Source organism: Rhipicephalus microplus, chromosome 7, assembly GCF_043290135.1.
Source record: "Rhipicephalus microplus isolate Deutch F79 chromosome 7, USDA_Rmic, whole genome shotgun sequence".
NCBI classification, from domain to species: Eukaryota; Metazoa; Arthropoda; class Arachnida; order Ixodida; family Ixodidae; genus Rhipicephalus; species Rhipicephalus microplus.
Genome location: NC_134706.1, coordinates 136810537 through 136829442, shown reverse-complemented (window position 1 = coordinate 136829442; position 18906 = coordinate 136810537). Strand labels below are relative to the sequence as shown.

The 18906-nt window shown below is 45.2% G+C and overlaps 1 protein-coding gene and 1 long non-coding RNA gene across 2 annotated transcripts; one reads left to right on the top strand and one right to left on the bottom strand.

The window, feature by feature from the left end:
• Positions 1-710: 710 nt before the first annotated feature.
• LOC119179050 (putative pseudouridine-5'-phosphatase) lies at positions 711-6425 on the bottom strand. The gene is made up of 3 exons (XM_037430134.2): positions 6368-6425; positions 3473-3705; positions 711-803 (listed from the first exon to the last, which is right to left on the bottom strand). Exons 1-3 carry the CDS (start codon positions 6423-6425, stop codon positions 711-713), a joined length of 384 nt encoding a protein of 127 aa, XP_037286031.2.
• Positions 6426-9725: 3300 nt separating this feature from the next.
• On the top strand, positions 9726-17361 carry LOC119180094 (uncharacterized). Its single transcript, XR_005110971.2, has 2 exons — positions 9726-10002; positions 16866-17361. It is a non-coding gene; the product is annotated as an uncharacterized LOC119180094 (long non-coding RNA).
• The last annotated feature ends 1545 nt before the right edge of the window (positions 17362-18906 follow it).

The window sequence follows — 18906 nt, the reverse complement described above, 5'->3', positions numbered from 1 at the left end:
ATCGTCTCTGCAAATGGGCTCCCTTCGAGCGCTCTCCCTCCCTTTCTTTTGCTGTTCATACCAAGCCCGTCTAGAATACAAATATTTTATGTAGAAGCGTCACATAGGAGTACAAGTCCTCATCATGCTTTACCATGAACTCGCGTTTGATCAAGAATGGCACTAGCGAAACACCCACGCTGCTATAGAAGGTCATATGTTCGGCTATTTTAAATGTAATATAGCAATAGAAATAAAGCCTGGACATTGCTGATGTATACCGTGCAATAGATAGATATGTCTCAAACTATAGATGTGCAATGTTGAGACTTTCGTACTGATATATTTCTCGATGTACGACTACCAAGTATGCCACTAAATCGTCCTCTTTAGTGACCTTCTTTTCCTAAATCTTTAAAATTAACAAGTATATAACACTAGTATTGAAAATATGTAAACTAAGTCCTTTTCTGTTTTATTTACGACAAGCGCGGTAACTTTTGCCAGATATGTAAGAAAAAGAGAGTGTCTGCCCTACGTGTGTGTGGCGAGGGGGAGGAACCGCTCCCCTACCGACCTGTGTGGAATGATATATAATTTTACGTGTCTGAATCCTTATGGTCAGTGTGTCAGTCCTCCTTTGAGGATTTTTCGAACGGTGAGAGTCCGAACAATTCTGTCTTGAATTCAAGCAGCGAGCCAATGCACATAGTTACTCGACGCCGGTTCTGTTAATCAACGCGAGGGTCCGGAACCATGTCGACTTGCATGCCAGCAGCCAGTGCAGCCGTGACTCCCGTGGGAGCGTCTTCGAACACCAGCACCTGTGGTGAAATGGCGAGAAGGACACCTGAGCGCATATTGAGTGGACACACACTAACAAAGTTGTTCAGAAATTTTCTAGAAAACCCATCGAGCACGCATCCTTATTCTCGGAGTCATTAAAACACCGCTTTAACTGTTTGCGTAAATTGCAGTAATAAAACAAATTAGGTTCTCGCGTTTCCGAGCGTGCACAAAATGTTATACAGAATACTAGGTCACCAGTCGGGGACGCTATGTCGTTTCCCATGGCAAAAAACACACGGATTTTGAGGCTGTGAGTCCGCTCGCAGGGAAAAAAAGATGGCAGATTACTCTTGCCGCAATGATCAGTAGCGAGTGACCGACATGTTAGAAATTTATTTTGTTTGCCGCGGCGGAGGACTTTATTGTCGGGAGAGAGAGAGAGAGGCAAAATTTTACTTTTTGTCTTAGCTGGGATCAAGGAAGGCGGGCGATGAGAGACAAACCCAACGAGAACTTCTTTTGTCGAAAGTCTTACACATTGGCCAATCCTTTACAACTGCGCCAACGATTATTTTGGCTATGGCCGCTGTTGAACACTTTAAAATAAAAGCAGACGAGAAAGTGTTCTGAAATGACAAAACACGCTTGCGCTTCGCTACCGTAAACAAAAACTTGACTGTAACATAATGCGCGGATTTCTACATTGGTTGGTTGCGAAAGTTTATTGTGGCCCTGCAAGGCGCGCCTCAGCGCGCAGCGGGCGACTCCCACGTCGGGAGCGTTAGGCCAAGCCTATCAGCTGCTCCACGGGCCTGCTGGACGGTCCAAAGCTGTTTGGCCAGGATTGAGCTGCGTAGGGCCGCCTCCCACCTGACTGATGTGCTGTTGGGGTTAGTGTACATCGCTTTGCACTCCCAGAGCATGTGCGCCAGCGTGGATGCATCCCTACATGCGGGGCAAGCGTCATTGGGGAACACATCAAGATAAATAGCGTGAAGGAATCTCAGGTTAGGGTACGTGTCGGTCTGCAGTAGCCTGAGCATAAGGGCCTGTGGCCTATTCGGTTTTGGATGAGGGAGTGGATATAGTCTTCGCGCGAGGTAAAAATGTTTTATTTCGTTGTACGTGGCAGGCGCGTCCCTGTTTTGCGCAATTCTGTTGGCCCCGAATCGTTGCCCGGAACCGGTGCGGTGGGTTAGCGCGCGCGCGGCCTCGTGGGCAGACTCGTTGAGGTTGAGAGGAGCGCCTAGGACCTGTCCATCATGTGCAGGAAACCAGATCAGTACGTGGTGCTTGATACCATCGCGACCACCACTCTAGAGCACGCGCAGGGCTTTCTTGGAGATTACACCGTGCTCGTAAGCGCGAGCAGCTGACCTAGAGTCACTATATAGATGACCTCCCTTTCACCTTCCAGGATGGCAATGGCGATGACCTCTTGCTCGGCAATCGCCGGATCGTGAGTGTGAACCGATGCGCAGTTGGTGATTTGCTGTTTGGAGTCGACGACGACTGCGGAAAAGGTGCGGCTCCCACAGTACGCTGCCGCGTCGACAAAGCTGATGCCGTGCTCTTCACTATTAATCTGCTTTACGTTTTAAAATAAACAGTGTTGGCAGCGAAGAACAGGCGCAAGCAACCTTACACTCTGCACCTCTCACAGAGCGAAAAATAGCGGACCGTGCACAGTCCATGCATGTTAAACGAACCCATTATTCGTCTATGCTGAACAATTCACATGAGACGATGACGAAGCAAAAGAACACAGACAGGTGACCATCTTCATAGAGTTTCCTAAAATTAACTAGAGGGGACTCTGGCGCTGCGATCGTTTAGTGACCATGGTAATGATGGGTAGTACACAGATTTGCCAAGTCTTCGAACTTCAGGGCGGCGAATCGTACTTGCGGCTTCGTTTATTTTTGGACATCGTGACCCGATTTGAAAAATAACTCTGAAAGATTTAATTTGTGAAGCGCAACCGCTGAATACTTGCTAATATTTGTTTCGTAGGAAAACAGCTGCAAGCCACACGAACCCACATGAAGCCAAAAACAGGCCAAAAGTAGGAATATTAGACAAATGTGTGTACCACCCATCATTACCGTGCTCGCTGAAGCGCCGTGCGTTGCAGCTCCCGTAGACACTAGCGCCAGAGTTCTCTCTAGTGCATATTACGAGACTCCATGACCATCTTGCCCGCCAACTTTTCGGGAGGCGATATACAAACTCGCTCAAGCCTCCATTCTTATGAAACCACCATCAGTGGCAGTTGCGAACAATGCAAATACGCTGAACTGAGCAATTTATCTACTCACTGCGATCGCAGCATCTGAAACAGCCTTTAGTAACTGGACCATGGTGCAGACAGCTTGTGAGGATTCATGCAACCACAACTTTAGAAAAGTTTTTCTTCGTCTGATATACTTGGGGAAAGTTAGTGTTAAAAGGCGACGAATTGGGCGCTAGACCACTGCTGAGAGTTTACACTGAGCTGAGCAGTAGTGTGCGAGGGTCTGCAAGAACAATTCTGCACAGCGTGGTTCATAGTGGCCCCGCCAGATGGCTCCACCTATCAGTTCTTTGACACCGGTAGAAACGAAAAGATAAACAAAACGTCGAGTTCTCAGAAGAACTTGTTCCGATGAAAGTTAAAACACCACGTGACCTAGTAAATGTGCACAGCATCTGACGCCCACTCAACCTTTCCGGGAGGCGGCTTCTCGTCAAAAATTGCTGCAGCCACGAGGAAGATGTCCGGGTGTACCTTGCCGCGCTTTACTTTTGCGCCTCCACCGGTGCAGACCACGTGTTGAAATAGTGTGACGAGGTCTCGATGCTGCGACATCTTGAGGTCGAACAAAGCAGGCGTCGTGCTGGTCGCGACTGCTATGGGGACACCGTGAGCCTTCGGGTGGCGCAGCAGACGTTCAGCGCCTGAATGCGTTCAACTTCGCTAGAAGACTTCAAAGGATTTCAGTAAATCTTCATTGCTTGTACGTGCCTAAGCGAATGCATTGCGCACAACTATGAAACAAGGTACAGACAACCTCACCGTCTTTACTTATATGAGTTTCATGGCTATTTCGAGTTGTTCCTTATAAAATGAACGTTCACCAGGTAGCCAAAGTTTATTGGTAAAAGACGTCATGACACCCACTTTTCAACAATAATCAGTGTGGTGAGGGTTAATTACTGTACGTTCTCAGACAAGCTAGCAAAACTTGAGCGAATTTGGTCGAGCCATTACATCATAATCGAATATTCTTATAAACAAGCGGGCGGCTTGAGAGTTGGGACACACTGGTGCGCTCACATGCCCAGGACGTAAAGAAGCGCTCGCTGGGTGAGCTGCTGCACGGTCTGCATTCTGGAGGACGATCGTGTTCTCGCAGCCAGGTGCGCTTGCAATCGAACTTTTTCTCCGTTCTTAGATTTCCCGCTGAAATAAAACGACTTCCATGGGTAGAAACAATGCCACAGCGTCACCAATGTAGCGATGGTGCTTAGCACAAGCGATTTTAGGGGTCAAAAAGTGTCTTGTGAATGCGCATTGCGTATGCCGTTTGCCACTATGGATAAATATTTTTCTTTAAACTCCTCGCAGGCAGTGTAATGGTTGAGTGTCACACTTGCTATTTTTTTCCGCGGAACCGAATGCGATCGACAGAGTTCAAGCAAACGTTCAGCCAAATTTATACCGTGAGTAACCGTGAGATAGCCACCTATTGTTTAGTTCTTGGCATGGCCGCTAGATGGCGGTATTTGTATATGATGAATATATGATGAAAAGGTGCGAGATGGACGAACCAATGGAAGAACGGGCAGATGGACAGACAGACAGACGGACCGACGTACTTGCGAGTCGATGGCCAGGAAACTAGACAGACGGACTGATTGATGGACGCGGCCTTCGGGCGGTTGGACAATTCATGGTTTACCGATAAAACCATCCGGAGCTTCACCCCAGTCATCATCATTGATTCCGTGGATATGCTGTAATTTTTCATTGAGAGAGCAAACAGGTATGAACGAAATAAACCCAAGCCACATAGCTCAACAATAATAATGACGAAAAAATTTCTGCATTCAAGTATTCTGCAAAACAATGGCAGATCCCACGTACAGTAAAAATTGATGATATGCGAAGCACGAGCGAGGAAGGTTGATATGCCACTTTCAAATCAATACAGCGTTACAAAGTGGCGGTAAATTATGCGATACACGTCTTCCGTGTCATGATTATCACGTTTGGATATGTTGTTTACCTTCGTCATCTATTCACACCACGTGATGCCAAATTGAGTAAATGTGGAGCTTGCGAAGTGGCCACGAGCCCGATATGAGCGTGGTATGTTGCCATGTTCTTACATGACGCGTGTTTCATGAATATCATGTTTGCACCAGTCATTTACCTTCGTCATCCATTGACGTTACCTAACACCATATGTTTATATGTGGAGCTAGAAAAACGGCCTCGAGCCTCGCCGTGGTTGTCTAGTGCTGAGGTACTCGGCTGCTGACCCACAGGTCGTGGGATCGAAACCCGGCTGCGGCGGCTGCATTTCCGATGGAGGCGGAAATGTTGTAGGCCCGTGTGCTTAGATTTGGGTGCACATTAAAGAGCCCTAGGTGGTCAAAATTTCCGGAGCCCTCCACTACGGCGTTTCTCATAATCCTATGGTGGTGTTGGGACGTTAAACCCAACAAATCAATCAATCAAACGTCCTCGAGTGCCTCATAAAGGACCCATTATACTGAAACTTAACGTTGACGCGCGTGCACGTTGGGCACAGTGACGATATATGTTAGCAAAGCGTGAGCACTCTATAGTCTGACGCTAAGCGCGACCGGCGCGACCACCGTCCTTCGGCGCAGCCTGACAGCAACCGGCGCGAAATGTGACATACTGTATTTGGCGCCAACCCAGACAGCATTGCGTCTGCATCTTTTCGAGACGGAGGGACGCTAAACGCGCCGAAACACGCATGCGTCAAAGCAACGCAGCGTGCTCCTGAAAGTAAATGGCAGGACCGGCACCTGGGTTGGCAACGCCGGCGTGACGCGACGAAATGAACGCAGGCGAGAACACGCACGCCGTCACGTCGAAATGTATTGGCGCATTGACTGTGGCATATATTCATGTTCTCACATGACACGCATCTCATGATTACCATGTTTGCCCCCGATACATACAATCGTTATTCATTGGCGTCACGTAATACCAAATTCGGCATATATGAAGCTAGCGAAACAGCCGCGAGTGCATCTTGAGCGTAGCATGTAGTAATGCTGTTACATGACACGCATCTCATGTTTATCTTGCACCAGTATCATACTTTCTTGATGTATTGGCGTACCGTATTACCGAATTCGTTATATGTGACGCTAGTGAAATGGCCGAGAGCACATCATGAGCGTGGCATGTAAACCTATTGTTCGCATCTTACACTCGCATCTTACACAGAGACATCGTCATTGATATACAAACTGGCAAAAAATGTGCTGGCCATTTAGGAAATCCCTGCAGTGACTCAACTGTGTCTGAATGGCATTCATGCTTTCCTATAAGGACCTACACGGTATGTTATCCGCTCACCTAGCAGTAGGCCATCGAGATCAAACAGCGCGTGCGACACATACTTGAAGGTGGACATTGTGCACTTGCCAGTCGCAGCAGGAGACGGCTTGCCTTTTCGCGTCGTCCTCTGATTATTATTAGATGTGCTGAGTAAAGGCAATGAATAGAAGTAGGAAGTTATTGCGGCAATTTTATTGCGAAATAAAAAAATTATATCTATAGGCGTGCTTCTTACAAAAGTGCATGAGTGCTCGGTGTGTGACCCTTACTGAAGCTCATTGTTACCCACATGGTTACTTTTCCTGTATGTGTCATTTAAATGTATGCTATGTTAGAATACACGCTTCATGCTAGTTTGTGTGCACCACGTATTTCTTCTTTTATTCGTGAGGTTCACCAGTATAGGATGTGTCCTCTTAGGTTACGACAGAAACAAACCTGAGCGCAAACCATGCGTTCCGAACAGCTAAACTCAAACTTCAAGTGGAACCTCGGTACCACTTTATTTCTCTATCCCCCCTCTTTCCCAAGGAAAAACTACTTGTTGTTGCAACCGCAGCGGTGCAAATAAACGGAAGGTCCGTGTATACAGCCGCAAACGAAATCACTGCTCAGCGTCCCCATTCAATAAAAAAAATAAAAGGTGTGTTTTTAATCCAAGAACCCCCCCCCCCCCTACTTTATTACTGAGAATGTCTTTCTTTTAATGCTGAGAAAGGCCCAAGGCAAGCAATGTTTATAATTCGCCATGGTGCATGCCAGTAACAATATAAATGAACCTGATGTATTAAATTTAATATAGGGCCTTACCAACTTGAGTTGTTACCGTATTCCATCGGTGGAAGCTCTAGGAGCTGGGTATGAACGTCCGTCAGCGTGTTTGTGCTGTGACTCCCCGATATCATTTCTTGTTTCGAAGAATAGAGTCTGTCACCACACCGACTTTCATGCCTGCAGCAGGCGCAGTCACGGCGTCTCCGACAGAGTCCCTGATTACCAGGACCGGCATGCAAGCGGAATGCCACGAGCAGATTATTTGTAATGTGAAATTTGGTCACTCACTTCAATGCACACCCGACCAGTCTGGCTACATGCGTATACATTTGACTATAGCTGAAATATTCCTCTCGGAACACGCTTACTTTGTTCTTCCGAAGACTGTGCTGTATATAGCTCGGGAGCGCACTGCTTTAGACGGCAGGGCACGCGACCTAAATCTGGCTGAGTGAGATCATATTCACATGCAATTTAAAGGTTTCAAACGTACAGAGGCAAAAAAAATAAATACGACGTGGTTAGAGACCTGTTAGAAGCTTCCACGATAAAGAAGAAAGTTCTTTTATCCACTGACAGGCCGTCGGCTGACCTCACAAACATAGAGATAATTTTTCTGCGAAATGTTCATAATTATAGCCATGTTTTATTTGGTGTCTCTCACAGAAGCGCATGCAGCAACGTAGGTTTACAGAACAGGCATTCTTTTTCTTCCACCTTTATATTTTTCGGTTATCGACAAGTTTATGTGCGCAAGTACAATAACCCTTCGCTTGATATTTAGTGATCATTCACGTGGTGTTTCTTGTGTAATTTTAGAGCAGTCTAAACATGAGAGATTGGTATATGACTATCTCGCGCAGACACGGTTTATGTATCATTTCTGGCAACGGCTTAGGGTGATTGGTACAGCCGGTTTACTTAGGCAAACAATTGATATAAGGACACGTGACCCATAACCTCACGTGGAAGATGTATTTACCATTTCTTGGTATTTTGAAATTTCTAGAAGAAACACATTTCAAATGCGTATTGTTAATACTATGATCTTATTTGCACTGGACTGACAATTTATCAGCCTACTCAACCCAGCAATAATAAAAAAAAGGCTTTTGAAAATACATCGCAGGACTCCTTGTTTACCGTGCAGTCTCTAAAGAAACGTTTTTGAACTGCAAGGAACATTGCTTTTGGCGCTCATTATCCCTCCTTACTGTTACACTTTACGTTTTCTTCTTTTATCCGTTTTTTGTATTATTTCATGGCGTAGTGAACCGGACATGTTTGTGAATACACCCTTGCGTTTCCTTCTTGAAATGACATAAGTTGAACTTGTTCACTTCATTCTATCATGAAAGTATGTAGGATGTGCAAACTTGAACACGGATGAAATAGAGCCAGACAACGCAAATGATGCCTTGTTTCGCTTCTGGTTGAGTCTGCACGCCATAACCTCGTTAATTTTCCCCTTGATTTGTCTTTTTATACATCCATGCGAACACACATAGACATCCACTTATCACACCAATGTCTAATTCTAATGAAAGTTTTTCTGTTTAACAACAGCTTGACGTACCTCTTGACAGGGGGTTTTCTTGCCGAGCTTCGATGAGGTGTCGTGTGGGATTTCTGAATGCAGCACGCTTCGTCGCCCTCGCCGATCCATGCACATGCTGTTTACGTGGTAGCAGCGGCCGCTGGAGTAACGATGCCATGGTCGAATGAGGTCCTCTTGAAGTTGATCGCTGCAGCCACACCGACGCCATACGCATGTATGTGGCGTATATGTCCTACAAATCCTGGAATTGAATTGCAGTGTTCCTTGTGATATTGCCCAGGTCCATTATTGCCGACTTCTTCCCCCGCCCTTGAGGCCAAAAAACTTGCTTATAAAAAAAACAATAAAACGCAAGGTGCAGAAAATGTTTGTTTGAAGAATGTTATTGTTTCAGTCTTGGTCAAGTATTCGCGGCTGCATCATGTTTATTTATGGGACGTAGTGGCGAGGGTATTGGCTGATGAAAGCTTTAGCATCAATGCGTATGAGTGTACAAATTAGTACCACGTGTATTTTGCGAAAAATGCCACAGTTTTGGTACATGGCCATGCATTAATTGAGAGAGCAACAGATCGGGCTGTCACACTTAGTAAAGCTCGAAGATTTAGAAACCATTCGAAATGAAGATAACATGGCCAATTGTGATTGAGCTGGCAGTAATACAGTAACCACAATATCTTGACAAGTCTTGTAGTGAATAGTTGACTGCGTGGCGTCCGACAGAAGGTGCAGTCCAAGTTCCGCACCGAGAAACGCGAAAAAACACTGGTTTTCATGTCGACGTACATTAACGTTGAAGTATACTATAACTATCCTGTTGGCACACCACAAAGAAGTTGTACAGCAAGAAGTTCATAATGTCACTCCGCGTGGTTCCCAGTAAGCTGTACACTGTTGTTTTATGAAAGGGAACACGCGAACACGTGGCATGCGCTCTGCGGCGGCTGCCTAGAGCACCATTAACCGACAAGTGAAGAAAGCGCGTTCGCTTTTCGCGGCATTCATGGCCGGGCAAGATAACGAATATTGGCCGGTGGACAAGCGCTGCTAGACAATGTTCCCCCATGGCTCACGCGGCGAGCGATATCAGGCGATTACTGCAGCTTGCGCCGTGGTCGCGAACAACGTTTGATATGTTGTTATATATTTGATACTTGTTAAAATGTGATATGTGTTGACATATGTTTGATATGTGTTGGCTGCCACAGCGACGCTACTCGGACACGGCCAACGAATTTTATACGAGCGGTGAGAACCATCATTTGGCAGCAGGGGCCCGACCAGCAAGCACACGCCTAAGATTTCGCTCCATATTTTACAGGTTGGTGAATACCTTTTTATGCCATTGTTCTGCTCTCCGCCGGTGCTGCCAGGCGTTGGCGTGTAGTTGTAGTGTGAAACTGCAGGGACATGTCACAATTACGTTGTTGTTCATGTCGTCTTGAACCAGAAGACGGACGCCTGCTTCTGGCTTGTTCAGAATGTAAATTCGCATTCCACCTAGGTGCATGCTCAGGCGTTTCGGAAGAAGCGTGCAAAAAACGGGGGGAAAGCATGGAAGTTCGATAAGTGCAAGACTGGCGGCCAGAAATCTGGGACTGATGCGTAAGGGGTGTCAACTGATAGCATAGTAGCGCAGCAACTCCACTCACTTGAACTTAAGATTGATGCACTCCTAGCTCTGCTAAGCAAGCTCCAATCAATGGAAACAGCTGTGCAGCTTCTGCCAAACAAGTTTGATGAATTCAGTGAACGACTGCACGCCCAAGCAACAGCTTCGAAAGACTTGTCGAAGAGAGTCGATAAGCTAGAGAAAAGCAAGGTAGTTAAAGATGTGGCTTTGATGGCACAAGATTTAGACAAGCTAGAATATCGTAGCCGACGTGTGAACCTAGAAATACATGGCATTAAGGAAACTGAGGGTGAGGATCTTGTGGCAAAAGTGAATGAAATTGCGAAACAAATATCACTTCCCTCCCTGATTCGCAGCGATCTTGAAACCATCTATCGGCTACCCGCTAAGCCAGGCAAGACTCGTGGCATTATTGTGCGCTTCATGAATCAGGAAACAAGGTACAACTGGCTCTCAAAGCGGCGACAGCTCAAAAGCGAAAACAGTAACACATACATTTGTGAGAACATGACTCGACAGGCGCGAGAACTGCCCACTATGACCAAAGAATGGGCTACGAAAACGGGTTTTGCCTTTGTGTGGCATGCCAACTGTAAGGTGCTAGTGAGGCGAGCCAATGACGAAAGAGCAGTGGTCATTCGGGGAAGCGAAGACATGATACGTTTATCATGAAGAGTATTAACAGTTGTGTACTTCTCGGGTGATCCAGTTCCAAGATGTCGTACTCACCATCCGAATTCCTACGCGATCTTCCAACCTTAAGAAGCGGCTCTGCACTCTAAGTTTTTCATTTAAATGCTAGAAGTTTAAGAAAGACTTTTGATAAGATGAGCATGTTGCTGTCGGAAAATAATTATACATTTCATATAATTTGCTTTATTGAGACATGGCTGTCATCAGATGATGATTGTATATTGATTGACGGTTATGAGTGCATTTCTGCATACCGATTACGAAAGCGTGGTGGTGGTATCTGTGTGTGTGTCCGTGCGAACCTCCCATATAGAATTGTTGCCGAGTTTAAGGTTGTAGGTGATAGCTATGAGTGTATAATGTTAGAATGTTCCAATGTGTTATTTTCTGTGATTTATCGCCCTCCTACTGGTTCGATAGAAAGCTTTTTGAATTTCATTGAAAAATTACTGGAGAGATCTCTAGAGTCTCGCTTACAGACTGTCTTGGTAGTTGACTTTAACATCAATGTGTCACTAGATAAACCCAGCTACGTACGCCTAAATGAACTAATCGAAGCATATGTTTGTATGAATGTAATTAGCACCCCAACGAAAATAACGGCCACATCGAAAACAACGTTAGACCTATATATTACAAGTTTCGATATTACTGTTGTCAAAGCAGGCGCAATTACTACCGACATTAGCGACCATTTTCCAACATACTGCTTCCCACCAGGCAATCGTGTAATCAAAAGTAAGGGTGAAATACTCTTTAAGATTTATTCTAGCCTCAACTTTAAACTTGTTGAGAACCATATCTCTGGAATTGACTGGAGCAGGTTATGGAAGAAAGAGATCCTAATAAATAATACAACATATTTTTAAAACACTTGACATCTTTATATGACGCGCGCTTCCCTCTTAAGCCCTGCAAAAAACACAGGAAATGCAGAAAACCATGGGTGACAGCGGAACTGTAAAACAGAATTAAAGTCAAAAACAACCTTTTTCAAGTTTTTCTATCTTCCAGAGACGAAAACGATTTGCGTAATTTCAAAAAATTTTGTAATACACTGAACAAAGATTTGAAGATAGCCAAGACGGAATACGACATTAGTCAATTTATCACTCATTCAGGAGACGCGCGCCTGCTGTGGGACACAATTAATTAGCTCATTAACAAAAAGGAGATATCCAGACGAATAAAATTTGAAAAACTGGGCATGAGTAAATTAAAAATCGCTGTCACCTTTAACAAATACTTATTAACAGTTGGTGAGTTTACAACAGACAGCACGGAAACGTGTTGCGAGAACTATATAGCGTCAAATTACCCGTCTAGTGCATTCCCGTTTTCTACTGATCAACAAGAAGTGGTAAAGCTAATCACTTCATTAAAGGATAACTGTGCTTGCGGCCCAGATGGCATTAAGCCAAAGCCTTTAAAGGCTATAAGTCACATTATCGCTACACCTCTAACGCACATTTATAACTTGATGCTATCTTCAGCTGTTTTTCCCGATCAAATGAAACTTGTGAATGTAACTGCCATCCATAAAGGTGGGTCATCTGATGAGCTTAACAATTACAGGCCTATATGTGTACTCTCTGTGTTCGCGAACATGGCGGAAATAGTTATAAATAAGAGGATTGCGGGCTTTCTAAACGCAAACAATATATTAGCAAAAGACCAGTATGTATTTTGCAAAAACAAGTCTGCTGAGTCGGCTCTACTCAGCATCAAAAAATACATTCTAGATAACATCGAAAACAAAATCTTTACACTAGGAATATTTCTAGATTTTAGAAAGACATTCAACAGTATACAACACGACCTACCTTTACGAAAACTACCGTATTATGGCATTGGGGTACCACAGCTCCATTAATACAAAGTTATCTCTCGTCTAGAAAACAATATATTGTTGTAAATAATACACACTCACAAGTTGAACACATTAAGTACGGAGTCCCCCAGGGATTGATTCTTAAACCTATCCTATTCCTGCTGTTCATTAATGATATCGTAAATATCGAGAGACACAAGAAAATAATATTGTACGCTGATGACACAAATGTATTTTTCGCAGGTTCAGACGTATGCGAGCTATAAAAAGAAGCTAACGTTTGGATGGAAAAACTGAATTTATGATTAAACGCAAATAAATTTCAATTGAATATCGCTAAAACAAAGTACTTTTTTTTTCAAGCCTGAAGGAGTAGCTCATATACCATGCACTCCAATTTACTTCCAGAGCACCGAGATTCAGCGCACAACAACAATAAAATTTCTAGAAGTTCTATTTCAAGAACAACTTTTCTTGGTCTCCTCATATGGACGCGATTAAAAAAGATCTTTCCGGAGAATCGGCATTTTAAATAGACTGAGGTACTATGTCCAACAAATGGCAAGCTGCAAATTTACTACGCACTAGCACATTCACGACTAACATACTGCTCCTTGGTGTGGCTAACAACGACCACCACAAACCTTAATTCTCTGTTGATATTACAAAAGCGTGCTATACGTGCTATATCTAACACTCCGCTTTACGAAAGTGCTCGACCACATTTTAAAATGTACAAAGTATCGCCTATAAAACTGTTATACAGACATAAGCTATGTCTGGAGATATAACACCAGTGTAAACTAAATACATCACTATTCTTGGACACATATTATGTGAAACAAACACCATACGAGCTGAGAAAGAGCCTAATATACAAATATAGAACACGCACGAACTACGGTGAACAACGATTAGCGTCACAAACTCCAAACATTCTAAACAAACACCCAACTATATTTCATTTACTGGAAGACGGAATTTCAGCTAGATCGTTTAATAAAATAACAAAAGAGTTTATAGTGGATGAAAGCGACGCTTTTCTTGATTTTTGAATTTTGTAGTTAATGTTGTTTTTTTATTCATTGCACCTTATTGATTATTGTCCCTTTGCCTGTTGTTTATTATACTTTAATTAATCGTGTAGAGCAACTCGATTTCCTTGCCAAGATGTCTCTTGTTAATGTATTTTATAGAAAACATGCATTTGTTTGTATTTGCCACCACTCGAATAAGGACTGTTTATATTTCTATTCTTTTATTCACACTTCTTGCAGTTCCAGTTCGACTATGGTACCCGTTTAAGATAACATGTGATGTAATTTTCTGCGTACAGTACTTCCGGTATGTTTCTGCTTTGCTGCCAGGATGGCATGACCAAGTCAAACATTTACTTTGCCTTTAGACGTGTCTCCCAAGGCAATCTTGTTCAATTTTGCCTTAAATAAAGCAAACCAAACAAAACCAAATGTTGACAGTGGAATACGCATTATGAGCAGAGAGAAAGTGCAATCTAGCAGTGCTTGTCTACTGGCCATAACACATTACCTTTTTCGGCAACAGATGATGCTGAAAGCGAACGTGTTTCTTTTTGCTGTCGGTTGATGGTGCTGTAGGCAGCCGCCGCAGAGCGCAGGTAACGCGTTCGCGTCTTGCCTTTCATAAAGGACGACAGTGTACAGTGTTGCGACGATGAAGCCATGTGAGATTTTGATGGCGCAAGCGTCACCACAACTCAACTGAGGCAGCGAGTTGAGCTTGTTCGTCTAAAGTGAGAGTGGCGCTGTGCATTTCGGTGGGATCCTAATTCTTAGGCACACTAGGACCAACAACTTCCTGAATAACCTTGCGCTGGATGCGAACAACTTCTCCTGTTGCTTCAAGTGAAAGTAGAGCCTGAGACAATTTCGAATGCCATTTTCATCCAACTGTATGTGCTTCAGTCAGCGCACCCCTCCATTGATCAAGTCACCGGACACGTCAATGTTCAGGGAAAGCATGTATGGCTTGGACAAACAAAGTTAGCTTAAGAATGTTTCTTGTAAGTTCATTGATAGTGTAGGATGCCGCGTCGTCACAAGGATGCATGCCAACACAAAACAAAATGACGCTGCTACGCTCGAAAGGTCAGAAACAACAATAAAATTGAGCTTGCCAGTTTGGTTTTTATCATCAACAGTGGTGATGTCAGCCTCTAGCGGAACTGAAGTGGCGCTGTCTTTTATCGGAAGCGTGTTGCAGCAAGTGGTGGTGGTGGTGGTGAAACAATTATTAACCATTAAATGGTTATAGAGAGGTGATTGGGTTGGAGCCTTATTGGCCTCCTACCCTCACAGCACTAGGGGGAACCTGTATTCCGGAGCTCTATTGGCAAGCAACGCCGCCCGCGCCCGTTAAGCCAGGGCCTTTTGGGCCTTCAGGTCTTGATAGCCGAGCAGGGCCGCCTCCCAGTCCTCTCTCATGGGGTTGAGGTCGGGGGGGATAGATCGATTAGACTGGCACGCCGAGATGATGTGGAAGGTGTCAGCCACTTCACCACTGGCGCTATCCAGACAAGGGTCTGGATAGCGCCAGTGCTCCTCCTTATAGTAAATGGTAATATCTTTGAATAAAAGGGCCGAGTTGTCTGATTGGGAGTAGGCTTCGAAAGACAGGGAGATAGCCCAGGAAGGAAGAGAGTGCGCGGGCGGCCTGATCGGCCTGTTTGTTACCACTGAGTCCTTGGGGACCGGGTGCCCAAATCAGATTTCGCGGAGTTCGATGAACGTATCGGCAGCTAGGTTCCAGTATGCGCTGAGCAAACGGCGAAGCCCGGCCTAGCTGATAGTTCCGACAGGCCCCTTGTGAGTCGGTGATGATATGTTTAGAAGAGCGTTAGGTGAGAGCTAGAGCGATGACAGTCTCTTCCGCGTGTGTTGCGCTGTAGGCTTTGAAAGTGAGCCTGTTTACGGTGTTTGTGTTGTGTATGACTGCGGCCGTATACCCCCCCCCCCCCCCTCATGGTGCGGGCCGTCAACGTACACGTCCCTTCCCCTGTGGAGCACAAAACCCTCAGGGTCTGCAGAAATCTGGAAGGCGTTCCCTGAATCCAGAGCGTGTAGTGAAAGGAGTGGGCTGCTACGTCGGCGGCTGTGGAAGGATGCCTGTAGACGAAATGAAACTGCCCGAATGGTTCGCAGCGATGTAAGTGGGCATGAGTCGGTCAATCGAGAAGCGGACGACGTTTCCGTTCAGGCTGAGAGTGAAATTGTTCTCGTCGCGATTGACGACTAGGTAGCGTCCGCTGTAGGGTGGCCGGAAAGGCCAGCGGACGGTGTCGTCATGGAGGAAAGCGTGCGTGCACACCACTAGCTCCTTGAACACAAAAGGTTCGGGCTGCAGGTGACGGACGTAGAATGACAATGGTGGTTCGGAGCCGGATGACGAAGTCGGTGGGTCTAATATCGTAGTGCTAAATGACGCAGCGGTGAAAAGATCACCTGGAAGATGTAGTAGTTCCTGGTAGACGAGTTGTGCTGGTGTAGCGTGGATTCCCGGCTTAGGTGGCCCGAAGACCGAGGATGACAGCTGAGATGACATGCCGAAAGTACGCTCGTTTTCGGTAACATTGCTGTCGTTTTTTATGGAAGCATCACGACGAACGCACTTGTTCAGGTGATCACGTGGCTTTATCGATTTAGGTTCGATTATTCACGACACTCAGGCTGCAGCAAAAAGAAGTGTAGTTAACGTAAAAAGGCCCCAGTTATCGTCACAGAATTGATAAATCAAGAAATTACGTGCCGTTGAAAATACGCTAGAGGCACATTCCTGAGCCAAAGAACAATTGCCATGCGCGCCTTTCTGTTGGAAAGTGTTCATTTATTAATCTTCAATATTCACGCGCTTAGATTTTAGGAGCCGCGAGCATTGTAACTTATGCGCTGTTGCGTAGATATGGGGGATGTAGATGTTACAAGAGAAGAATTCTGGGCAAAACATTTTATGTATTAACCATCAGCTCTGACACTGATTTTCTTTGCCACAGATCATGAAGTTTACCAGCCCCCCACAACAATCACAACCTGGTGTAAAGAAGAAACGGTCACAAGGATAGACCCCACGTACAATAAAATATTTGTCGGAGACGAAGGCCTGTGTGCTAGTTCAAAGAAAGGTGCACCTCGCATGACTCGGCTGCGAGCATTCTGCATTTTGGATAGCTGTTGTCGACGTCAAACGCAGCGCCGTGGTAGCCCGTTGACCTGTTCTCGTCAGATATGTCAATTTTAGGAACACAAAAGCCTCAGCACATAAAACTAAAAAGAACCACATTGACCTCTCACGTGCCGCACCTGCAACACGCGGCAATCCCTCACGCACCAGTTGCGGTGGCCGGTGGAGAGAGAGTGACGGGAATGCACCGGTTCGAGGCTACGCTTCTCCTCTTGTGAAAGCGGTTTGTATAACATCATCTCCAACAAATTTCCTTGTAGCGCATGTAGAGGACAGGAAAAGAAAATAAAGGCACATTCATACACACAGCGCTGTGGCAGCCTGCTGACCTGGCATCAGTTTGTTTATGTGCTATTAAGCTATTGAATGGCGTTCTTTAAGAATTAAGGTCTGGTGTTTGTTGAGCCTTATGCATCCAGACCTTCTGAATCATTTCTGAGGATAATATTGTGCACTTGGTGGTTGCTGGTAACCGCTTTATAAAGTAATACTAGAACTTGTTTCATTGTGGTTCTCTCGGCTCTGCATTACGGCTGTATGTGGGCACCGCCAGTTTTACCAAGCATGTGTAAGGGTTTCTAGGGTGTGTGTATTCTCCCGGCAACCGGGAAAATTGATCAAATAAATTTCTTCCAGTGATCGCCTCCCATTGGCTCTCATAGGTCACGTGACTAAGTGCCGGGATAAATTTTTTCTACGTTTTTCCCGGCAACCGGTACAACTTAACCGAACCTATTCAACATAACCTAGCGTAACCTAACCCAACGCACGCTGGGCCACGTCTAACCTAACCTAACCACACAGTCTAACCTATCCTAATCTAACGCACGCTAGGCTACGTATGCCCAGTCTCTCCCGCAGCAGCCAGTTTTTTCTCTTCTCCCCACGGCAGTTAGCCACGTGACATATTAGAGCCAATGGGAGGCGACCCCACCGGCAGAAATTTCTTTGAACAATTATCCCGGTGGCCGGGAGAATAGACACTGCTGGGTTGGGTAAGGTGTGATAAGATAACCACGGTACCTGGTGTGCGGTAAATTGGCATGCCAAGCCGGTGTAAAGCTCCAGCACTTCCAATCGCGGTCACAGCACAAATTGTAAGTACAGTCTTTTGGAGTGCTAGACTACTGCCGTGCGTGTTCTTCCTTTCAGATGAATGCCCTTTCCTGACGCCCTCGGTGTCAAAAACTGCGGTTCCTGTTGGTTGATTCACAGCAATGCGGCTTACCCGCTACAGGGTAGGAACAGAAAAAAAACTAGCAAGTGGTCATGCGTATTCATGGTTGGGTAACAACCAAGTAAACATTTGTGTTCAAAGAAAGCTGATAATGATCGCAGTAAAGGAGAAGTAGGCAAAGAATATTCAGTGTCACCTGCGAATTATGCTAAGGCGACTATAAAGCGAAACCCATCCTGTGTAGCTATCTTTTCATCGTCAGCATCATCGTAGTGGGAGCCTGAAATGTCATGTGGAAAGCTGCACATTCTTTGTGCTGCGGCTGATCATGGTCGTGAATTTAAACTCGGCCCTTATTTCTCGCATTTCTTTTATCAAAACTGGGAATGAAGTTTGGAATGGAATGAGTTGACAGCTTTGAAGCAGTGACTCGTTACGCATTTCACTTGGTGTGATGCTTGGTGTGCTTCTGAACTTCTGCCACGCAATTTCGCATCTGTTAACGTGAGCCATTGTCTAAGATGACTATTGAATTTCGTCAAAGCACTGACCTGGCTCTGCAGTAGAATGCGTGTTTACAACGTGGTCATTCTTTGGCTATAGGTGCAAGCTTGATCGAACCACGATTTTACAGTGAAGAGGAATATACAAAGGCGTTAAGAATGTTCACTGGCAG